The sequence below is a fragment of the Oryzias latipes genome, chromosome 18 (assembly GCF_002234675.1).
Source record: "Oryzias latipes chromosome 18, ASM223467v1".
NCBI classification, from domain to species: domain Eukaryota; kingdom Metazoa; phylum Chordata; class Actinopteri; order Beloniformes; family Adrianichthyidae; genus Oryzias; species Oryzias latipes.
This window is the reverse complement of record NC_019876.2, coordinates 18261704-18283895: the sequence shown is the minus strand read 5'-3', so window position 1 is coordinate 18283895 and position 22192 is coordinate 18261704. Positions and strand designations below refer to the sequence as shown.

Here is a 22192-nt window from a genome sequence, read left to right as displayed (position 1 = left end):
ACGTGAAACTTATTAAATATCTTGGGACTAACAGCGGCTGATGAATCGGGAAATTCAACTTTACTACCTCGTTTCAATCTCTAGGAGGCAGCACACAGATTGCTTCAGACTAATTTCAGGAAATAAACAAGTTCATATTTACGAAGGACTTTTAGGGCCACCAAAAAAAAAAAAAAGTAATGTAACGAGATTTAAAGTTGTATATTTACAACAAATCATCAGTCAATCATCAAATTAAGATACAAATTTAAATTAGTTTTACAATACATACAAGACCAGTAAACACCAAGAAAGATCAAAGAAAACTTTTATTATAAAGTAAATAAGAAAGATCTGCTTACAGTTTTAACTATGCAGTTTTAAAACAAGCAATTGTAACAGATGGATTTTATTCATTCAGGTAGAAGCCGTGTCCGTTTTTTTCTTTGCTTCTTTCATGGAAAAAACAGGAAAAAGAAAAGCCTTTGAAAACTACAAAAATGTTTTAACAAAACTAAATTCTATTGAAAAAATACAGACATTTCTCAAACTTATTACCGTAATTTCCGGACTACAAGCCGCTACTTTTTTCCTGCGCTCACAGCCCTGCGGCTTATTCTGCGACGCGGCTAATTTATGGATTTGATTGGCGGCCGCCATGAACGAACATTCGGGCTCGGTGAATGGTTTTGTATGCGCCATCCACCACCAAGCACAAGTCATTTTTTTTAACACACCTCTGAGCAGCCAAACAGCATGGAGGTCACTTCAGGTCTTAGACACTTCAGTCATGGTTCAACAAAAAGAAACACGCATGCCCGGCCGCATCCCAGAATCCTTTGGTGCCATTAGACCCAACGTGCACTTGATCGCCGCTACAATATGATAAAGCTTTCAAGTTAAAAGCAATCGTTAAAAGCAGCGTGAAAAAATCCCCCATCAGTAAATGGAAATGCCGGTCAGCTGCGTGACGGAGAGAACAGCGCATGCTCAGAAGTGTATTTACCTCTGAGTCATAGTGACTCGGCTGGCTGCACGTAAATATGTGTGAATAACATCAGCCTTTATTTTGTCGGGACACGACTGGAAACACAAATCCATTTGGTCGTTTTTACGGTTTCTGACTGAGCGGAATTTTGCATTGAAAAGCTCACAGCCACCATGTGAGCTTTTCGGATAGGAAGGGGAGACAAGGAGCCCGCTTGGCGAGCGCGGAGCGCAGAGGCGTCCGGGGAGCAACAAGTGTTTGTTGTGAAAGGAAGCTTCTGACGAACGCGCCGCGCTGAGGCGCGCGTATCGCGCTGAGGCGCGCGCTATTTTACTGATGTTTTTTAACCAGCCCCGTTAGTACCATAATGCTGCCGCGACACAAGTGGAAGGAGAGCTGTTCCTTTTCACCCCTCCATGCACTGCTGCTCCTTGCTCATTCTTAAACACGAACAACAGTGTGGCGAGCCGGGCGTTGGCCCCGCCTTTAGCCCCTAAGACTCATGGGAAATGGGGGATCGCGGATGTAAATTTCCTCATCATAACTGAGGGATGTAATGTTGATTATATGGTTACTGTTAGTAATTTTATGTATGATACCTAGTTTGTCAATAAGTTAAAAAAAATAAAAAAAAATCAAATAAAAAAACCCATAACTGAGGAACTTGTGAACAGAATAGAGGTCCATGCTGTTTCAGATGTGGGTGTAATTAGATACATGAGCTTAACACAAGGCCAGTACCAGCCCACAGTGTGGTGATGAGCCATGCACACTCTGGTAGTCAGGACGCGCTTTGTCGAGGCAGCGGCTTGTATACTGATGCGGCTTGTGTATGTACAAAAATATTAAAGCACGTTAAAATAGGTGTGTGCGGCTTGTAATCGGGTGCGCTTTATAACCCGGAATTTACGGTAATTTAGTTAAATTCAGTGTTAATAAACACTGAAAAGACAATACATCTATTGTAGTAATTTTCCAGTGCAGTATATGTAAAATCCTCCTTCATTAATTGTGTAAAGACCTTTATTGGTCATCCATCAGACAGCAACAATGGCTTTGCCAGTGTTGTCTCCTTTCAGCATCCCCATAAAAGCAGCTGGCATGTTTTCAAAGCCTTTGGTGACGTGTTCCCGACATTGCAGTTTTCCCTGCAGAGGTGTTATGTGTGTTTACAATTAATAGCAGTGACACAGAAATCTTTTCATTCCTGATTGATGCTCCACATTACCTGTTTGAACCACGCCATCAGCCTCTTGAGGCTTTCAGGATGCTTGTGTGTCCACCTGCTTTGCATGAAGCCCTCCATCTTCAGCTGCTTAGTGATCATGGTCAGGTGTTGGTACGGCCCTAACAAAACACAAACACACTCTAGTCCAGGGGTCTGCAACCTTTACCACTTAAAGAGCCATTTGGATCAGTTTCACACAGAAATGAAAACACAGGGAGCCGCAACACCCTTTGAAAAACCCAGTGTTTCCAGTGAACGGCATAATTTCACTCATTTTTAAAGTTTCACTCGTTATTCAAACTCATTCAACATGTACTGTCTTCAGGGGCGGTCCTGGCTCATTTGTCACCCTGGCAAAACAAAATATTTATTTTACTTTATTATTAATCACAAGTAAAACATACTTGTATAGTTATAGGAAAGATTCTTCTGTTTTTTGTGCTTAATTGTCACATAAAACTGAACAAAAAAAAATGCCTTGTGCGTTCATGGAGCTCCAGTACATAGAAGATTATCGGAACTCCAACAGCCACCAAGCCTAACTTAGTCCGCTACTATACTTTCATGAGAGAAAAAAACCTGCCGAACCGACCCTAAAACCGCCCAAATTATCCATACCCACCCAAAGCCATTTTACCCACAAATTTAGAACCAATCTGGCAAGACTGTCGATGTGTTGAGGTGCATACTCCCACCTAGTGTTAAGGGGTAGTGCACGTTCGCTGAAGCATCTTCAATCGATGTAGTTAGGGTGCTGCTCCTTATGTCAGATTAAAGGAGTAGCCAATCTCTCTAAGTGTCTCCGCCTTGTTTGGTTTGATTGACAGACAGACTCGTTCTGCTGAAAAAGCTCATTATGAAATAAATAAGTCAGCCTGAAAAACAGCAATGTGAAATAAAAACAAAGCTACTTTGGAAAATATTGATTTTGAAATCCGAGTTCCAAAAAAAGAAAAGCCAAAGAATTATAATAATAGTCAACATCTTTAAACATGAAAATTTTAGAATGCTGTTTTAAAATAATGAACAGGTTTTTAAAGCAAAATGAAATATATTTACCGGTAATAATATAATGAAATAAAAATATATTTTCAAATCTGCGTGCAGATTTCTCACAATTTCATGATCTTTTTATATATTTGTGAGAGATATATTGGTTGATTGAAAGGTTGCATAAGGATATATTACTTTTTTTTAAAAATCATGAACAATTTGGGGCTCCATAGTATTCCCCCGCGCATAACCCCCCCCGCGCACTCCTCCAGTCCACAGAGAAAACAAAATACGGTCATCATAGCAGCAAGTTGACATGATAATAGGGGCGTGGCGAGGGAAGGGTGCGCTCCAGAGGAGGCTTCGGACCGCAAAGCGTCTAGCTCAGGGGTGTCAAACTCAAATTCACAGTGGGCCAAAATGAAGCAGTGAAGTAATGTCGCGGGCCAAACTTAATATTTATTGAAAAATTAACTGCAACTGATACGTTATGTTTAACCTTTTCATATAGTGATTTCTTATGTGATATTCTTTTGTTACAGCCACATTAGCTCGGCACACAAGACAAACAGGTCTGTCCTTTCTATTTGTGAACAGATAATCTGCCTCCCACCTCTCTGGAAACCGCCTGTTTGTCCGTGTATTAGCAGTACAGTATGTACCACGGGCCAGCTCTAATGCAGATTTGATATGATTACTATATGCCAATTATAATTACACTGTGGGCCAAATTTGGCCTACGGGCCAGAGTTTCAATAATGTGGTCTAGCTGCTCTGCGTGAGCGAGCTGCTGGTTGCAGTGGAGCGGCTTTGGGACGGTGTGTGAGCTGGCGGGGCGGCTTTTGAATGCAGAAATGCCGCTCCGAACAGTCCTGAGAAACTGTGTAAACAATCACGTGAATTTGTGTTACCAGTCGTGCCCAGACAAAATAAAGGCTGATGTAATTCCTTCATATTTACGTGCAGCCAAGATGCAGACTGCAGCATTGACCTCACAGATTTTAAGCGCATCCAAAGTTTAAAGTTGTTGGCTCGTATTAGCCTAATCCTAACTCTTCTTCCGGGTCCATGCGGCCAACAATAATAACATTTAGAAAAATTATGAGCGAACAGGCACTTAATAAAATAAATGAATAAATAATCATAACAATAATAAAAGCACGTTTAGAAGATCATCTTGCTCTATTCCGCAGCTTTGTCTGTTTACGGCGGAACTCCCCATTTCTTCTTCTACGGCAGTTTCCGGTATTTTAGACAGTTCTGCACAGGTCAAAATAATTTATTCCGATCGAAAGTGTGGCATTTGTAAACGTTATAATCGGATGAAGTTTTTCTGGGACCATGTACACAGTGCAATTCTTATACGATCTATGATCCGATCACAGACATTTGACCGGAAAATGTCTAAATCAGGAAGACTGAAGGAATTGCAGACCTGTCTGAGGTGTGGTGTCGTTGTACAAAGAGATGCTTCCACAAACAGCTATTCTCCCAAAGTTTTTCATTTGTTGTATTGCTGCAGTTGAAAAATGGCCTCCGACCTAAAATAAAAAACAAAGACAATTCTTCAACTAAGTTCAAACAAACTGTATCACTACAGCGGAATTAATCTACACTACAAATAACAAAAAATGTGTTTTCCTGCAAAATAAAATTTGTTGAAAGCAGCAGTTTGTAATGAAATTGTCACCGTATCACTGCATATGTTCTCTGATGAGGGCTTTAACCTAATAAACTCAAACTGCAGTGATGACATACAATATTTAAAATGGTCAATTTTTTTAATGTTTTATAAAAGCTTAGAAAACGTGCAATCATTTATTTAGTTCGTTAGTGTGAAACTACGGTGGCCCTGAAGTATAAATTACACAAATAACTTATTGCAAAAACATTAAAAGATCACGACAATTGAAAATCAAAACAAATAAATAATTCATAAAAACATTACATTTTAGGAGTCAAAACAAAATTCCAGAAAAAAAAAACACAATTCCAAAAAATGAATATAAAAATGATATGTTTTGGAAAACAAGAGTAATTTTCAGAAACCAAGTGAAAAGTAAAAAAAAAGAAACAATAAGAAATTGAGGTTGATGGATAATGGATAATTCAACGATTGGATGATGACATTTAATTTTTGATGATTGAGTTTTTTTAAATGCCTCTTCAATGCTTAGTTTTTTTTATTAGCACAGAGCATAACTCAGTATCACTCTATTCCAAATAACTCTCAGTTGAAAGGATGGACAAACGTCATCATTCAATCAGTGATGTCGCATAGTTTTGCTTCTCCAGTTTCCTATTGTGTTTCGTTTTTTAATATATTTGATTTCTGAAAATGACTTTAGAATTCTGAAACTTTTTTTTTTTTTTTTACAGAAACTTTTTTTAAGAAATTGTGTTTTGGTTTCTGGAATTTTGTTTTGATTTCTAAAATGTAATGTTGTTTTTTTATTCTTTTGTTTGCTTTGTTAATTGTCGTTGTGATCGTTACTATTTGTCGGGTTGAGTGATTTGTTGATGTGATTTGCACTTCAGGGCCACCGTGCAAAACTGAGAAAAGGCTTAAAGATGACCAGCACTACTTACATTTTCAAAGAAGCAGTCGTATCCATCAGGAGAAGCCTTCCTCAGAGCCTCCTCCAGGGAAGAGACAGTTTTGTAGTTGAAGGCTTCATCAAACCCCAACTCCTTCAGAAACGCCACTTTTGCCTCCGATCCTGCTGAACCCACCACCTTACAGCCCTTGATTTTGGCAATCTGTCCCACCACAGAGCCCACGGCTCCTGCTGCAGCATTCACCAGCAGAGTTTCCCCTTCCTTCAGGTCCAAAACTTCTTCTACCCCATACAGAGCAGTCAGGCTGCAGACACCAAAAATGAGAGACTCACCTTTTTGTGGAAGAGTTCTGTTCAAGACATCCTTAAAGCAGTGATGAAAGTCAGGCAAGGAAAAAATCCCTGAACTTTTCTTTGAGCGATATGGCGGGCACAGAGCGAAATTTTGGAAAAATACGTGGTCTTAGATGCATTCTGGTGCATTCTGGCAGCTAGTTATTCACTTCTTTATCAAGAAACTAAGACTAATTGGAGCATCATGATTTGTCATTCAAACCCCTAGTTTGACTCTCCATTAAGGACTTGCTGGTCCTAAAAAAGAATTTGGAAAATTGCTCAAAGTAACACAATCCTACAATCTACGCTTTTCCTTAAAGCTGCAAAACATACAATTGCTAAAATATAGTAACATCAAAGCCCCAAATGGCAAAAAGAACACCAGTAACTATGATATTCTATGAAAATACCTCAGTTATTTATACATTATTTCTGCTTTAGAAATGACTGATGTACAACATCCACTTGCACTGTTTTCTCAAACTATAACTACATCAAAATATGGGATCTGCTTTAAACTATAATTCTATAACATAATACATCAATTCTTTAACACCAATACTAAGTAATCTGGGAAATATCAAAACAAACATACAAACTAAACTAAACATTGTAAACATTATTTTTTAAGGGAGTGCGGGTCCAAACCATCAAATACTTATAATTAATGTTAACTATACTGAACTAAATCATGGTAATTAGGAAATACAAATAAATTAGATAGAGAAATGTATTCAAAATAAAAACTGAAACTCAAAACTAAAATTGAAATTATTTCAAAATGTGGTTTTGAGATTATTTTACACAAAAAAGTATTTGACCTACACTACCTTAAAAATCTTTTTTTTTTTTCCAGCCAAGACCACTTCAATTTGTTTTTTATCGTCTTCTCACAACTGAGGTCGTGACCACGCTCAATAATGACGATGCCTGCCATTATTTTAACACAAATTTGATCGCAAACTCTTCAGATGTGTTTGTGAAAGTTTAGCGTGGGTCCGCCAGTTTTGGTCTCTAGGGAAGCAAGTCACGCTGACCACGTGGTGCAGACAGAGCCAATCAGACCCGTCGACGCATCCGAAAGCAACTAAAACGTCCCGTCATTGGTCAATTAGGCCGGGAAGACGAAAGATGGCCACGACCATAGAGGAAGCGATCTGCGGAGAAATATAGAAAATAAAGCTAAAATTAGCTGATTTCAGACCATTTTCTAATCCGGAAAGCGATTTGTCCGTAGAGATCAGGTCTTTATTTCCCGGAAAGTACGTTCGGTTTGCTCAAAAACCCGGATTTCCGGGAATTCCCGGAAGACTTTCATCACTGTAAAGAGACACTTTTACATCAAACAAACCACTTTGCAGACATTCAGCTGTACTCGTCTTACCCTGGCATGCCGATGGCTCCCAGTGCCAGTGACAGAGAGACATCTTTAGGCCAGTCAGCCATGACAGGAGTGAGGTCCTTCCCATCTGAGATGGAGTGGGTCGTCCAACCACAAGAACTCACCACATGGCTTCCCACAGGAAAGGCGGAGTTTTTACTTTGGATCACCCTAGATTATAGTAAAAAACAAAACCATCATTAAATATTGTTTCAATAGGTTTTAGTTGACATTTAATTGTGTAGCAATATAGTAAATGATAGATAATAAGGTAGGATCATTCAGAAAAGTCTCACAAGCAAATTACGTTTATTCAGACTATTTTACCTCATGGTCAAATCAACCAAACAAACCTTTTTTATTATTTTTTTTTACAAATAATAAATTCCTGTTGGTTTGTCCCAACTAGTTTTTGATAAACCAAGAAATGACATTTTTTTATTAATAAATGTTATTTGCATCATGGCATAGAACAAAACTAATATAGAAACACGACTTCCCACCCCTGAGGGAAGCTTGTCAAGACATTACAGCTGAAATGATTCCCAAAAATCTTGAGATTTTAAGAATTCCTGCCAAGGATGTTTAGGATTTATGCTACATTAGTCTACGGTCAAAAGTTAATAGAAGTTACTGCAGCCGCCATTGTAGCCACGATATCCAGAGAGTGGTAAAGACAGCGCAGAGGATCATCGGCTGCCCTCTCCCCTCACTGAATGACATCTACCATTTAAACTGCCTTAGCACAGTGACTAGCATCATCACTGACTCCACCCAACTGCTTTCCCTCTGTTTGACCTGCTGCCCTCTGGCAGGAGGTACTGGTCCATCAGAACCAGGACAAACAGACTCAGGAACAGATTCTTTCCACAGTCAGGCAGTTACCATAATGAACACATTTACCTCCACAAACTACACCCCACTCTGACTGTTTACACACACTCTACATACTGCAGTATGCAGCAGAACTTCCCACTCTGCTCCAATTGACAACTTCATCTACTTCCACACACAATATTTATTCATAGTGCACTTTATTGTATTCTATTTTTATACCTGTATTTTTATTGGTTACTTGTACATATTTTGATTTCAATTTATAGTATCACCACTCCAAGGCTGCTACACTTTCGTTGTATTATGTACAATAACAATAAGGGCTTCTTCTTCTTCTACATTTGTTGTACAGTGTTGTACAGTTGTACAGGTGTTGTACAGTTCTTGTACAACACCATGTCAAAGTGACACTCCACGGTCCCAGGGGTGTTTTTCTGTTTAGTCATTGATTCATTTACTTTTGTTGTAGTTGTTGTTTTTCAATCTTAAATTGTTTTTTAAATTGTTTTTTGTTCCTGAACAGTTGTTTGTTTTTGTTCTTGGTGTGAACTTCATTAGTTATTTCTGTATTTTGAAAATTTTTTTAATGTTTTTTTACAGTTTACATGTTTTGCAGACCGCATGTTTTTTACACTTTTGCAGCTGTATTTATTTAATATTTATTTCTTTATTTAATAAGAATCTCATTTTTGATAATAATTTTTCATAATAATTTTAGTAATATTTTTAATTATCTAATATAAATGTAATTTGTGATGTCCTTTATTGATGTTATATTATATAGATTATTTCTGAATGTCGTGTTGCTGCCACAGATAAATGAAATTTCCCCATTGTGGGATTAATAAAGTCATCCATCTACATCCCATGATTTAGTGCACCTGTTTAGCTGCAGGTTGGGTCTTTTGTGGTGGTTTGTGTATAGGGAGGGTGGCCAGGTCCGGGTTTTTCAACTGCTTCATTTACCAGGTTCCATTAAATAATTTTGAAAACCTTGAAAATTAGCTTTTTTCAAAAAACAAAAACAAAACATGTTTTATGCTCAATAATAAACAAAAGCATTTTGTTGGACAAAAAGTATTTTGTTTACTTTTGCACGTTACAAACAATGGATCTGCATTGGAGTCTCCGGTGTCTGGTCAAGCATTAAAGTCGTCATAGTTATTAAAAATGTCTGCAACAAATAAATAAACAGCAGTTTCTAGAGAATATTTGAAATAAGGGCATGAACATAGCCAAAGAACTATTTGATTTGTGGGGGGGTTGGCACATTTGAAACTATAACAAAGCAGACATTTTTTTATTTGATTTGATTTTAGGCTTTTTTTCTGCTGTGGCTAAGCATTCTTGTTTTGAGCTTCAGGCAGTCTCTACTTCCAGAAAAATAGAAAAATAAAGAGACATTGGCTATGCCCAAATTCCCTCCTCACTCCCTAGTTACTAAAAAAACTATTGTGCAGCACGATCTAGTCCCCAGATTTTAAAAACAAGTCGGACTCACAACTAATTTATTTTTAATGGCAAATATGATGTCACTGATTTCACAAAGTATAAACCTAATAAATATGAGCATTTTACAAAGACTAATTATGAATCCACTGTGTTCTGATAATGAAAATGTGGACAGATTAGAGAAAAAAGTTAAAATACTTTATTTTCACTTAAATTGCTCAAATGCAATGCATTTTGGTTTGTATTCGCCAATCTACTGAGCATCGATGGACAGTGTTTTATTTTGCAAATACTTATTTTAAAATTTCTAGGGCACTCAATTTTGGAATTGTAGATTTGGACAGATCTACAAAATGGCGAACGCAATATACAGTGCACTATGTTGTGAGTAGGGAAGGAATTTGGACATAACCAGTATTTGGTTGAATGCTATAAAGCATTCAACCCATTGTTTTCCTGTTATATTTACTTATTTATTTCTTTATAATAGTATCTTCTGCCATTTTTTGGTGCTTAACTCCTTCAACAATTTTTCAGCTATTTTAACCATTCAACTTTCAAAAATGTTCAGCTCTTTCAGCTTTTTCCAGTTATGACGTTTGGTCCTTAAAATCCTTGAACTTTTCAAGATATTCCAGGATTTTGCGTCCATTGAAATACATGAGGAATCCTTGATGCAGAAGCTCGCTGGCTCGAGACCCGGTGCTGGCATTTTTCACAAAAATATATTTTTGTTATTGTGCCGTTTTCACTTCATTTATGGTCAACTTTGATCATTTCTTTTTTTTTTTGCCAATTATTACCCTTCATTATTACCATTATCATTCATTTTCATTCAGTAATATAGCATTCATCCCTGCATTTTCTTCTGGAAATGCAGCTCCTTCTAGTTATAATTTAAAATTACCCAAATAGATGAGAAAGTTATTTTTATTCAAAAAAAAATGTTTTTTTTCCAAAAAGAAAAAAAACTTTAATGAAGGATAAACGCATTGCAAGCAAGTTATCCATAAAGCACTTAGCAAATATCTCTGGAGCCCTTCTTAAGGAACCCCAGATCCTTGTGCTTCAGCAGAGCACAGATATCTCCTCACACAGTTTCCAGTAAACTCCATTTATGGACTTCAAGCCCAACATTTGGAAGCTCTCTGAGAGCTGTGTTTTCCCTTGGAATTTATTGCTCCTATTTATCAACTGCGCAATACAAAACAGACTTGCATGTGAAGAGTCAGCCCAGAATGTCAACATATCCACTTTTGCTTCTCGTTGACTGGGAATCAAAGGCTTTGGAAAGTGAAGGCAGATGTGTGGGCAGTGTTTCTGTTTTGAGGGAGCTGTGTTGGTTCCTTACTTTGCCACTTGAGATCCAATAATCGCGTCACCTTCCTTCATCCGAAATCTGCTGAACGGCCTGAAGAGATTAACAAGAGATAAGCGATCACTCAATAAGCACTCAAAAGAATGTGTTTGTTCCACATCACTCAATTAACGGTACCTCAGGTATGGATCCACACTGAGAAAAACTGCTTCCAGGAGGACCTCTGGAGGGAAAAACAGAAAATTAACGAGGGAAAAACTGTTTGGATTCCGTGTCTGAATAAAGTTAAACAGACTTGCCTCCATCTCTGGGCTCCGGCAGCTCCTCTACTTTCACCTCAAAGTCGCTGTCTTTTGGGAAACCGTCAAAGTGTTTTAGCAGGATCCATGATTTAGCCTGGACCATGTTTCAGTGATGGGCAGTCGGGCCTCTGAGGAAATAAATATATTTATAAAACCATGTCGATGGTAAAAACATTGATTTTGGACACATAAACATTTCATATAATAGTTAAGATCTCAATTCTGGGAAAGCCCCTTTCAAATGTCCCCTTTCTTTCTTTTTGAGGGAGTCATATAAATCCTTAAGCTAGTTTCTGGGTAACTTCATCATAGTTGTGGAAGCTGAAAAAATTGAATTGAAAAAGGAAGCTCAACATCTGAGTTCTACAGTCTCATATATAAAACCATGTTACTCTATTTTCTGTGTTTACTATATTGTCTTCCACCGTGTGTGAAAACAAAGTTTTAAATGAATCCAAAATGTCAAATATTGTGAATGTGAACAAAGAAAAAAGAAGCATGAACCAAACAATGACTGTTAAAATGGTCTAAAATCATATTTAAAACTATAAACAAACGGTTAGCCAGTTTCCACGGAAGCTAATGTTTTGTATTTGTCTTACCAGAGTTGTTTGTGCTTTCAGAAAGATAGGTTCGAAGCAACGTGACGAAATTCAAAGTGCGACTAATGAAAGAACCTCAGGAGAAGAGGGCGGGAGGAGGGCTCGGGTCGTGTATGATTGGTCGAAAGTTCAACACGGATGCTTGACGGTTGCATGTGCGCATGCTCAGTTTGGAGCACACTTGCGGTCTTTAAACCCCACTGTCCGTCGATGCTCACTAGATTTGGCGAATGTAAACCAGAAGCGAATAACGTGGTTCTATATATGAGACTGCTTTAAAGGAAAATGCTCAGAAGTCTGTTGTCTGTCGTTTCAACACCGCGTCTGTTTCGAAAAGACAGCGTGGTAACAGAAACCTGACAGTTTTGTGTTTTTTCATTCATATGCTGCATTGTTGTGAGTCTCTGCCACAACTCAGGCATCAATCTTATGTTTCTGATGTGAACTGAGGAGAATGGTTAAAATGTGCGCTCACACGATACGGCGGGATATTAACAATAGGGACAATTATAAAGATGTTGTAAATTATTAATTGCTTTGTGTTGTTTTGTTTTATTTTACAGTTCCTTTCTACTCAGTATTTAACAGCCTTTTTTCCCCACATACGTTTGTTTGGCACTGATGTTCTGACCTCACTACTTCTGACTTCTAAAAGTTTTGTGAATCAATTATTGTGTCTTAATGTGACCTTTTACACAGAAAAGAAAAATGGGGTCCCATTTTTAAGTTACATGGTCAAATATTAGCAGATTTTTGTTTTTTGTTTAGCCTTTTTTAGGAGAAAAAACAAGTTTCATTTTTCAAATGCATATTTTCACATTTTATTTCATGTATTTATAAATAATAAGTTAATATAATAGTTTTTTTTAGCAAAAATTATATTTATTTATCAATAAATATTTAGTTTTGTAAAAAATAAACATTTAGTTTGCAAATTATCTATTTAGATCTGACCTATATATATATTTCTTTCCAAACAGATATTAAGATTAGAGTTAAATATTTTGCTCTAACTAAATTGAGTTAAAAAGCCAAATATTTAACTTTAACATAAATATTTAGTTTGCTAACTAAATATTTACTTATTAAATGTAACATTCATATATACGTGGATTAAAAGGTAAAAATGTACATTTGACAAACGTAACCTGATTTTTTTTACTCTTGTAACAGGCTAAATACACAAATATATTGCTGTTAATATTTGACTGTATAGCTTTACAATTGGCACCCCATAGGTCCACTTGCTTCCTCTATCAAGCCCTTTGTCAGAAACTTTGGGGTGACTCTCGACCCGGTTTTAACCTTTGACTCTCATGTCGGGTCACTTGTTCGTTCTTGTTTTTATCATCTTAAAAACATTGCAAAACTGAATCCTAATGTGTCGCGTTCTGAGATGGAGATGCTCATCCACGCTTTTATATCTTCTCGTCTTGATTACTGCAACTCCATCTTCACATGTGTAAGCAAAAAATCTTTAGAACGGCTCCAGGTTGTCCAGAACGCTGCTGCAAGGCTTTTAGCTAATTCATCCAAGTTTTCACACGTCACCCCATTGTTAATCCAGCTGCACTGGCTCCCCATCCGTTCTATTGTAAAATCCTGGTTTTAATGTACAGATCTCTTAAAAACCAAGCACCAGTCTATATAAAAGACCCTTTGCACAGCTGTACACTCCCAGCAGGTCCCTGAGATCATGTGACCAGGGTCCGCTGGTTGTTAAGAGAACCTGGTTGAAGACTAAAGGTGACAGAGCCTTTGCAGTCGTGGCTCCATCGCTCTGGAACTCCCTTCCACTCAGCTCAGATCTGCAGACTCAGTGTTTACTTTTCTCAAAGTTGTGTTATGATCTTGTGTTAGGATTATAGTTTTTTTTTATTTTGATTTGAATTGGTTTATTTCAAGCAATGAAATAGGAATGACACACAAAAACAATACAATCATCAGTTATACATTCATACAACAACTAATCAAATTTAGGATTATTAGACATATTAATAAAAATTGCTTGAAAGGGAGTGGAATGAATCGAATTTATATAATCCCACCCGTGTTCTACCATAACCATTTTATTACATGATTTATCATTATCCGGTTCCTAGCTGTTATCAGACAGAATTAAGAATCCTGAAATATCAATAAAGCACATGACAAAGATGAATTACTTAAATGATTTTGTAAAAAAGAATAACTTTTTAGAAATCAACATGGCAAATGAAGATCATTTATCCAAAATATATGCAGATTATGTTACTTATAAAAGTCATTGATATGATTAAAAAATAACACTATATATTATTGTTAAACAAACAACAGAGGGCACCCAGCAGCAAAGAAAATAGTAGATGTAGCTACAGACCATGCCAGAAGTGGAAGTTGGTCTAATCCAAAATGAAAGTCATTCTTTTTTGAGGTGCAGGAAAAAGTGTTAATACAACGGTACACTATTTAGCGGCAGAGGAGATGGTGTAGAGGTGGCGGTCCAAGAGTAGGACGTAAGGTGTGTTCCCATTATTTTTTCCGAACAGTTTTAAATGTTTTTTAGAGCAGAAAAGAAGGAAAAACAGCTGTGAAGTTTTTCTTAAAAGATTTTGGTCCCCTTTGTGCTACTTAATGGCAAAAGCAGCACACAAAAGATCAAATACTGGCAGTGATCTGGGATGCTAATCAGCTAGCATTGACTATGACGGAATGGCGGTCGATAACCTCCAGGTAGAGGATGAAGAGGAATTCCCATCACTCCCGGTCACTCCTTCCAAGCCTCAGATAGCTAAAAAACAGTTTCTTTCTAACTTCTGGCGCCAAAATTCCTTAATTGTCCGATGACTAGTCTACAATGCTTGTTGATATGATTAACACACGTTGCACTGGAGAAAAAGGTGCAAGATGTTTAAAAATAAATTGTGGATATCAATGGGCTGCATGGAGAGAAGTGTCCTCATTAATGAAAAAAACATCGCCATGTGTCTGAGCCATGTGAGGGAGATTGAATGCTACAGTTGGAGATGGAGCTTGAAGCTTAACGGAGTCCCTAAATCAGATAGAAAATATTGCTGAATGGAAAAAAATTGTGTTACCACACCGTGTTGGACAGAAACACAGTGGTTATTCCAGGCCCAGAGCAATAATTATTCGTTTAACAGCAAGAAAAAGTAAAAAAATAACCCTTAAGCTGGAGGAGATCTTTAAAATAGGATGGGGTCATACCATTTAGAGCCTTATAGGTTAGAAAGGGGATTTTGAACTTGATTCTTGATTCAACTGGGAGCCAGTGAAGCAAACACAGGAGTGATGTGTTCTCTTCTGCCAGGTCCAGCTAACAATCTTGCTGCAGCATTTTGAATAAACTGAAGAATAAAAAATAAAAAAAACCTTTTAGGGCACGCTGCTATCAAAGAGTTACAGTAATCCAGCCAATTTGTAACAAATGAATGGATGAGTTTTTCGCGCATCACTCTTAGATAATATATTTCTGATCTTAGCTATATTGCGTAGCTGAAAAAAGTGCAGTTTTACAAGCCTGTGATATTTGAGCCTTAAATGATAAATCCTGGTAAAATAAAACCCCTAAGTTTCTAACTGTGGAATTGGAGGCTATTTTTACGCCATCCAGGGAGACTATCTGATCAGACAGAGCATTTCTCAGAATTTTAGGACCTGATATAATGGCCTACGTTTTTTTCTGGGTTTAGGAGGAGGTAATTAATTGACATCCAGGTCTTGATGTCTCTGATGCAGGGATTTAGTATCTCTATATGGTGATTCTGGTCAGGTTTAAGGGATAAATAAAACTGTGTATCATCCACATAACAGCGAAAATTATTGCTGTGTTTCTTGATTATGTTTCCTAAGGGCAGCATGTAAAGCACAAACAGGATTGGTCCTAGAAATGAGACCTGTGAGACATTTAGTTGCTAACTAAATGAAAGGTCTCTCCATTTACAGTACATTAACAAACTGGTACCTATTAGATTCATCATTTAGTTCCCTCTGTTTGGTGGAGTGCGATTCATGTACTGTCCTTCTTTTCCCACTCCCCTCCGGGTAAGTGGGAGTGGGAGTGCTACTAGATTCTCTGGCTCGTCTCTACTACTGCTCCTACACCTGGCTGTGGATCCTGCCTCTGGCTCGTCTCTGCTCTGTACCTGGCCGTGTACCTCGTCTCTACTACTGCTCCTATACCTGGCTATGGATCCTGTCTCCGGCTCGACTCGCGCTCCTGACTGTATGCACTGAGGTCTAACAGGACCAGAATAGACAGTTGTCCCTTTTCTGAGGCCAATAACAAGTCATTAGAGACTCTAACCAGTGCAGTTTCAGTACTATGGTGTTGTCTGAACCCACAGTGGCTATTTTCCTGTAGGTGGCGGTAAAGCTGCTTAACTGTAACTCTTTATAAGATTTTTGAAATAAAAGGGAGATTTGATATTGGTTTATACATTACAGTGGCCGAGAGGCGCAAGATATGTTTACATTTAAGATACAACATCAAATCCCAGTACAAATGAACAAATACTGAGACTCAACAGCAAATCACGGAAAAAATTACAGTCAAGAAACACAACTTTAAATAACAAAACACAACAGCAAATCTATGTGCAAATTCCCAAATACCGAATCACAAAAAGCAATCCCACTACAAATGACCAAATCCAGAAACACAACGAAAGCGGAGACATGGCATCTATCAAAAAAGGCCATAGTATAAAACTAATTGTGTAGGATTTTTTAAAGTTACTGTTTTCTTTATGTGGACATTATATATACCCTAACCGTATTTTCACGACCATAGGGCGTACTGAGTTATAGGGCGCAGTTTCAGTTATGGGTGGTTTTTACTCTGATTAGTTTGAATAATATTCCTTTGTCTTGAGCTTAACTCAAATATTTAAATCCGTCTAGAAGCCCTAACATCCATCCTGCAGTAACAGACTGCAAGTTTTTGGTTTGCTAACATCAAATCTCATATTTTCAACTCTTACTTTTAAAAACGTTTTTTGTCTTTCAGGTGGATGAGGTTTTTGGGGAAACTAACGATTTAAGGACAGTGCTTTGGAAGACAATTGAAGAATTAATATAAATAGAAGTCAGACTGACCAGAGAAGAAACCTTATATTATATGTACGGTAACCTATGTTACCTCTGTATGGATTTAACAAATGAATCAAACCCCAATCTGCCTGGATGCAAAAGTCTTTTTTTAACCGAAGCAATTCCAATAACACTTAGTGCTTTAATAGAAGAATAGTCTACAAACAAACACTAAAATGGTCACATCAATAGTTTCTTTTCCACATCATACAAGTATATATTGGCCCCTCCCTCCTTGTTGCTGATTAGCTCTGCCCCCCCTTTCTTCAGACATTATACATTAGGGTCCCTTGGTGGTGATGGTGGGACTCTTGGACGTCACTGCCAACAAGTGAGACGTGTCTGCACAGTGATCTACAAACCAACTGTAATTTCATCTTTTATACAAATACTTCCCAAATCAAGACTCCATTACTCCATACCAGTGGAGGAGAGGCTTGAGTCTTCGTGTGAAGAACAAGAATTGAAAGAGGTTAACAAAAACACAATCAACTCAGGTAATTACTTAAACTTAGCTAACTTTACAGACCAAACAATAGAACAAAACTGACCTCATTAGAAAACACATATAGGAAACATGCATGGGGGGAGGGGGGTGACAAAGATGAAATGGAATGTAAAGATAAAGGAAGGTTGTTGCAGTCAGAAATAGCTTTAGCACAAAAAGCCATTTTCCCGGATTGTTTTTTATGTCTCAGAATAAAGAAGAATACCTGTTTCTAATGGTGTAAGTTATGATGTGAACTAAAAGGCACTTAATACTGTTTCAAATAAATAAATTATTGTATTGTCAGCATAAAGATGGAAAAAGTTGACCAGGAGTTTAGAAGATCATTGGTCAAAATGAAGAAACCTTGAAAAGGCATAGTTATGCCATGCCTAGACATAAACAACTAACTTATGGTGCAACAAACATCAACAAATTCACACTTTAACTCCCAAAATTCATTCTACTATTTCCAGGAAATTTTTTTACAAAATAGTTAGTAGCTGCCAAACTGACGTAAACTAGCTGGGAGACAATGAACACATTTCCACAATGTTCTCCAGTAGCTGATTTTTAAATAAAATTTTGCATTTCTTTATTTTTCCCAAAGTGCTCAGTTGTTTACAGTAAGTTCCTGTAAATCACAGGATTTTTCCTTTTTTGCTATCCCCATTGTGTGTAATTAACAGTATGGCACCATACAATATGCAAAAAGAACACATTACAATACTGTTAATATTGTTGAAATTTCACTGTAATTTTACATCAAGGATTTACATTGTAAACCTTAATTTTTCTTGACGCAACAGGATCCCTAAAGTCAACAGACTGCATTGTGTGCATTAATACCCCATACTGTTGAGACTGGGTCAAAAGAATTTAGACTATCGCTGCCATCTTGAAAAATGGCATTGAAATGTCATTTCCTTGTGGTAAACGTGCTTTCTTTTAAGAGAGGGGATCCCTACAATCTTGGCAAATTTAATGCTCGCGACATAAAATGCACAATTTGTCTGAAAGACAAACCTAACCGTCTCCACTTGTATTTGCATGATGGCATCCACAACAAAGTCAACTTCCCAAAACCGCCTCCAGCATGTGCAGTACTGTGGGTTCCCCTGAGGAGCTGTGTACAGTTAAAAATAAGCCGTCACATACTGTGTACCATAAAATGTATCTTCGGAAGCTGCTCTGCCTGTTCCAATACAGGAAAGGTGAGCTTTTTGGTGCTCAAATGTTCACTTCTTACAAGAGAGTGTCAGTACTTTTCCTCTGGACATCCATGAACTTTGTTATTGTAGAGGAGCAGAGCTGCAGGTTGCTGAAGAATGTGAAATACTTATTCAACAGAATCTTCCTTCTGCAGCTGGCTTTTGTGATAACTGAGAGAAAATGTGGGTATTTCTGCTATGAAGATTGTAGCCAGGGTTAACTTTGGTCAAACATGTTGGGGAAAAAAGTGAGTAAAAAGTTCAACAATTCCAGTGCAAAGTTTAGTTCTGTAATTCAACTTGGATCAAAACAGATAAAGAGAGACGAGGAAAATAAAGAGCTGCCACTTGTACAAATAATTTCTTTATTGCCAAGCTGACCCAAAACGTTTTTTTTTCTAATCGTTGTTTGGAAATCGTTTACTAAAATCCTTTTTTTTATGATAATCTGTGGCAACAACTTTATATCAAAGTGGGCAGGCAGAAAAAAAAGTGGCACAGCTGATGCCATCCAGGAGGTACAGAGATACCTGGCAGAGCGCAATGTTGCCAAGTCCCAGGTTCCCATGAAATACTGGTAGAAACAAAAGACCGTCTACCCAACCTTCCAATAGAATTTATTTGTACTCCAATTTATTTGTACTGTGCAGTGTGAAAGGGTGTTTTTGTCATCTGAAAGTAACGTAATAGACTGTTGGCTTTTGGGTCAACTGAGAGAAAATATTGGTATTTCTGCTATGAAGATTGCACCCAGGGTTAACTTTGATCAAACATATTAGGAAAAGAAGTGAGTTGAAAAGTACAACAATTTCATTAATGCAAACTTTTACTTTTTTTCCCCTTATTTCTTTGGAGCTTTTAGGAATGAATTGCTTCCTCATGTTCCACTTCAACAAGTGGGGATTAGAAGGTGAGTGACATGTTAAAGTGTTTTCCTACTGGACGTCAACCAGACCTGTAGTGCTCTGCTTGCTCTTGCAGTTGAGAAAAACTTTATTTTTTACAATAATTGCAAGTAACCTTCATTTGATTCTAGAAAAAACACATTGGATCCTTAAAAATGTTCCAGTTCTGCAAAGTTTAGTTCTGTAATTCAGTTTAGATCAAAGCAGATAAAGAGTAAGGGCGGAAGAGATGCCACTTGTTTGAACAATTTCTTTATTTCCTAAACTCACACAGTGTTGGTCTTTTTTTTTTTTTTTTTTTTTGCAGAAACTACACCCCCCAAAATATGCATGAGGATGCTGTCTGTCTACCTTCACTGGATCATGTATTCTTTATGGACATTTGATGTTTTGTTTTTTCAGTAATGTCTATGTGACGCCAGATGTTCTTTGTATTCAAGGCAGACCCACATAGGATGTCCACTTGACTGCACACAATTGAACAAACTAGTGGGGGATCAGCTGAAGCTTTTCAACTGTTCACCTCTTCACTGGATTGGCTTGGAGAAAAAGAGAAGCAGAGATAGAATAACGTTGTTCTCTTTTTTTATATAGGTGTTGTATTGTATTGTCTGTTCATACCATGGTCATTCTGTCATGACGGCGATGACGAGGCAGACCCAGATGCTGGAACCCGGAAGTAAACTCAGGCTAGGAGATCAATCGAAAAGGTTTAATGGATTTACAATCCCAGAGTTCAGGAGAATAGCGTGAACCAGAGGTGAGTATGTGGCGTGGAAACCAGAGCGTCGTGAGACGTCGTGAACGTCTTGGAGAAGGACTTCGTGGCCTGAGCGGAGGAGACGAGGAGAGAACAGGATATCAGCTGCACCCGTGGTGAAGAGGACCGGAGAATGTATAACGGACTGGCGTCGAATGCTGGGATGGATCTCCTTATTAAGGACAGCAGGTGATGAGATGATGTGAGGCAGCTGGTTCCAATGAGCAGAGTTGGGAGGGGGGAGGTAACCAACCGAGGCACCGTGACACTTCTATATTTATTATGGGATGCATTTTTAATTCCACCTCCTCAATGCTGAGGAATTATAGGGCCAGGCATCATAATGAAGTCCCAGATACTTTCACAAAACAGGGAAACAACCAAAAATTGTTCTTACATTTTTTTCTACTTCAGTCTCATCTATTCTGTGTGAGTGGGTGTTTTTAACAGATTGAAACTATTAATCAAAAAAACACGATAGACTGAATATCAAAATGTTGGATAAACTTATCTTTTTGAGTAGAAAAATTGAAAAAATAAAATCCAAGTCTACAAGCATCCCCATTAACACCACATTTAATTAGATTTTCACATTATTTATTGTTAACGAATCGCAAAAGATCCAAAAATCTTTTGTCAGATTTGTTCGGTTGACAGATGCACATCTAAGCGTCAATTGGAAACTGGTCCTGTATTGGTCATGTGACTTTCTCAAATTGATTCATGCACAGACATGGGGTTTTGCTTCATGAGCTTGATGTATGTGCCAACGTTTTGATATTGCAAGACACATCCCCACAGGTGTGCAAGCGTGCTTGCATATAGAGACTGCTGATGGACTGAGACATAAAGGGGAAAGAAAATTCAGGCAGGTGTTCAGACCTGTCCTGCAACCTGCCACGCTGCTTTGTCACAAGCCCTGACAAGCTGATAATATCGGCCAGCATTAACTGCCACCTGGATCACATGCTCCTGAAGACTCATTTGGAAGGCATTCCGTCTCATCGTAACACAACTTTCTGTTGTTGCTTGTGGGCAGTACAACGTTTTTTGGGTGTGGAGTGTGTGGGAAGTTTGTGGACAGGTAAGACCTGGTGCATTCCACAAAGTGTAACTTTCGTTTGTGTATCTTTACAAACACATACTCATACGCTCAATGGCCACTTTATTAGGTACACCTGTCCAACTGCTCATTAACACAAATATTTATTCAGCCTTCATATGGCAGCAACTCAGTACATTTAGGCATGTAGAAATGGTCAAAATGATCTGCTGTAGTTCAAACCGAGCATCAGAATGGGGGAAAAAGGGGATTTAAGGATTTAATATCCTGTGAGTGGTGGTTCTATGAGCAGAAATGTCTTGTTGATGCCAGAGGTCAAAGGAGAATGGCCAGACTGCTCCAGCTGATAGAAAGGCAACAGTAAATCAAAGAACCACTGGTTACAACCAAGGTCTGTAGAAGAGCATTTCTGAACACACAACACGTCCAGCCTTGAAGCAGATGGGCTATAGCAACAGAAGACCACACCAGGTGTCACTCCTTTCAGCTAAGAACGGGAAACTGGGGCTACAATTCACACAGACTCACCAAAATTGGGCTAAAAAGATAAAAACTAATTTAACATGCATCTCAACATAAATATAAAATGACAGTGGTCTTAAATAAAACAAAACCACATACAATACCAAGAAAAAGCAGAAAGTTAGTTTATACTTCTGTTGCTTTGTCTTCTCAGCTGATGGTTTGGACCACTGGATGGT

General features: G+C 37.9%; 1 protein-coding gene across 1 annotated transcript; it reads right to left on the bottom strand.

The window, feature by feature from the left end:
- Window positions 1–1972: 1972 nt before the first annotated feature.
- On the bottom strand, window positions 1973–12123 carry LOC101171947 (prostaglandin reductase 1). Its single transcript, XM_023948865.1, has 9 exons — window positions 11975–12123; window positions 11370–11500; window positions 11248–11293; window positions 11104–11163; window positions 7467–7634; window positions 5778–6051; window positions 4624–4729; window positions 2196–2314; window positions 1973–2115 (listed from the first exon to the last, which is right to left on the bottom strand). Exons 2-9 carry the CDS (start codon window positions 11473–11475, stop codon window positions 2005–2007), a joined length of 990 nt encoding a protein of 329 aa, XP_023804633.1. The 5' UTR covers window positions 11476–11500; window positions 11975–12123; the 3' UTR covers window positions 1973–2004.
- Between the last annotated feature and the right edge of the window lie 10069 nt (window positions 12124–22192).

What these genes read in the sequence shown, in the direction of transcription:
- LOC101171947 (XM_023948865.1), bottom strand. Translation starts at nt 11,475, where the DNA reads ATGGTCCAGGCTAAATCATGGATCCTGCTAAAACACTTTGACGGTTTC. An exon ending in ACGACTGCTTCTTTGAAAAT is followed by an intron (nt 4,730 to 5,777) that starts GTAAGTAGTGCT and finishes TTTTTATTTTAG; the next exon opens with GTCGGAGGCCATTTTTCAAC. An exon ending in CGACACCACACCTCAGACAG is followed by an intron (nt 2,315 to 4,623) that starts GTCTGCAATTCC and finishes GTGTTTTGTTAG; the next exon opens with GGCCGTACCAACACCTGACC.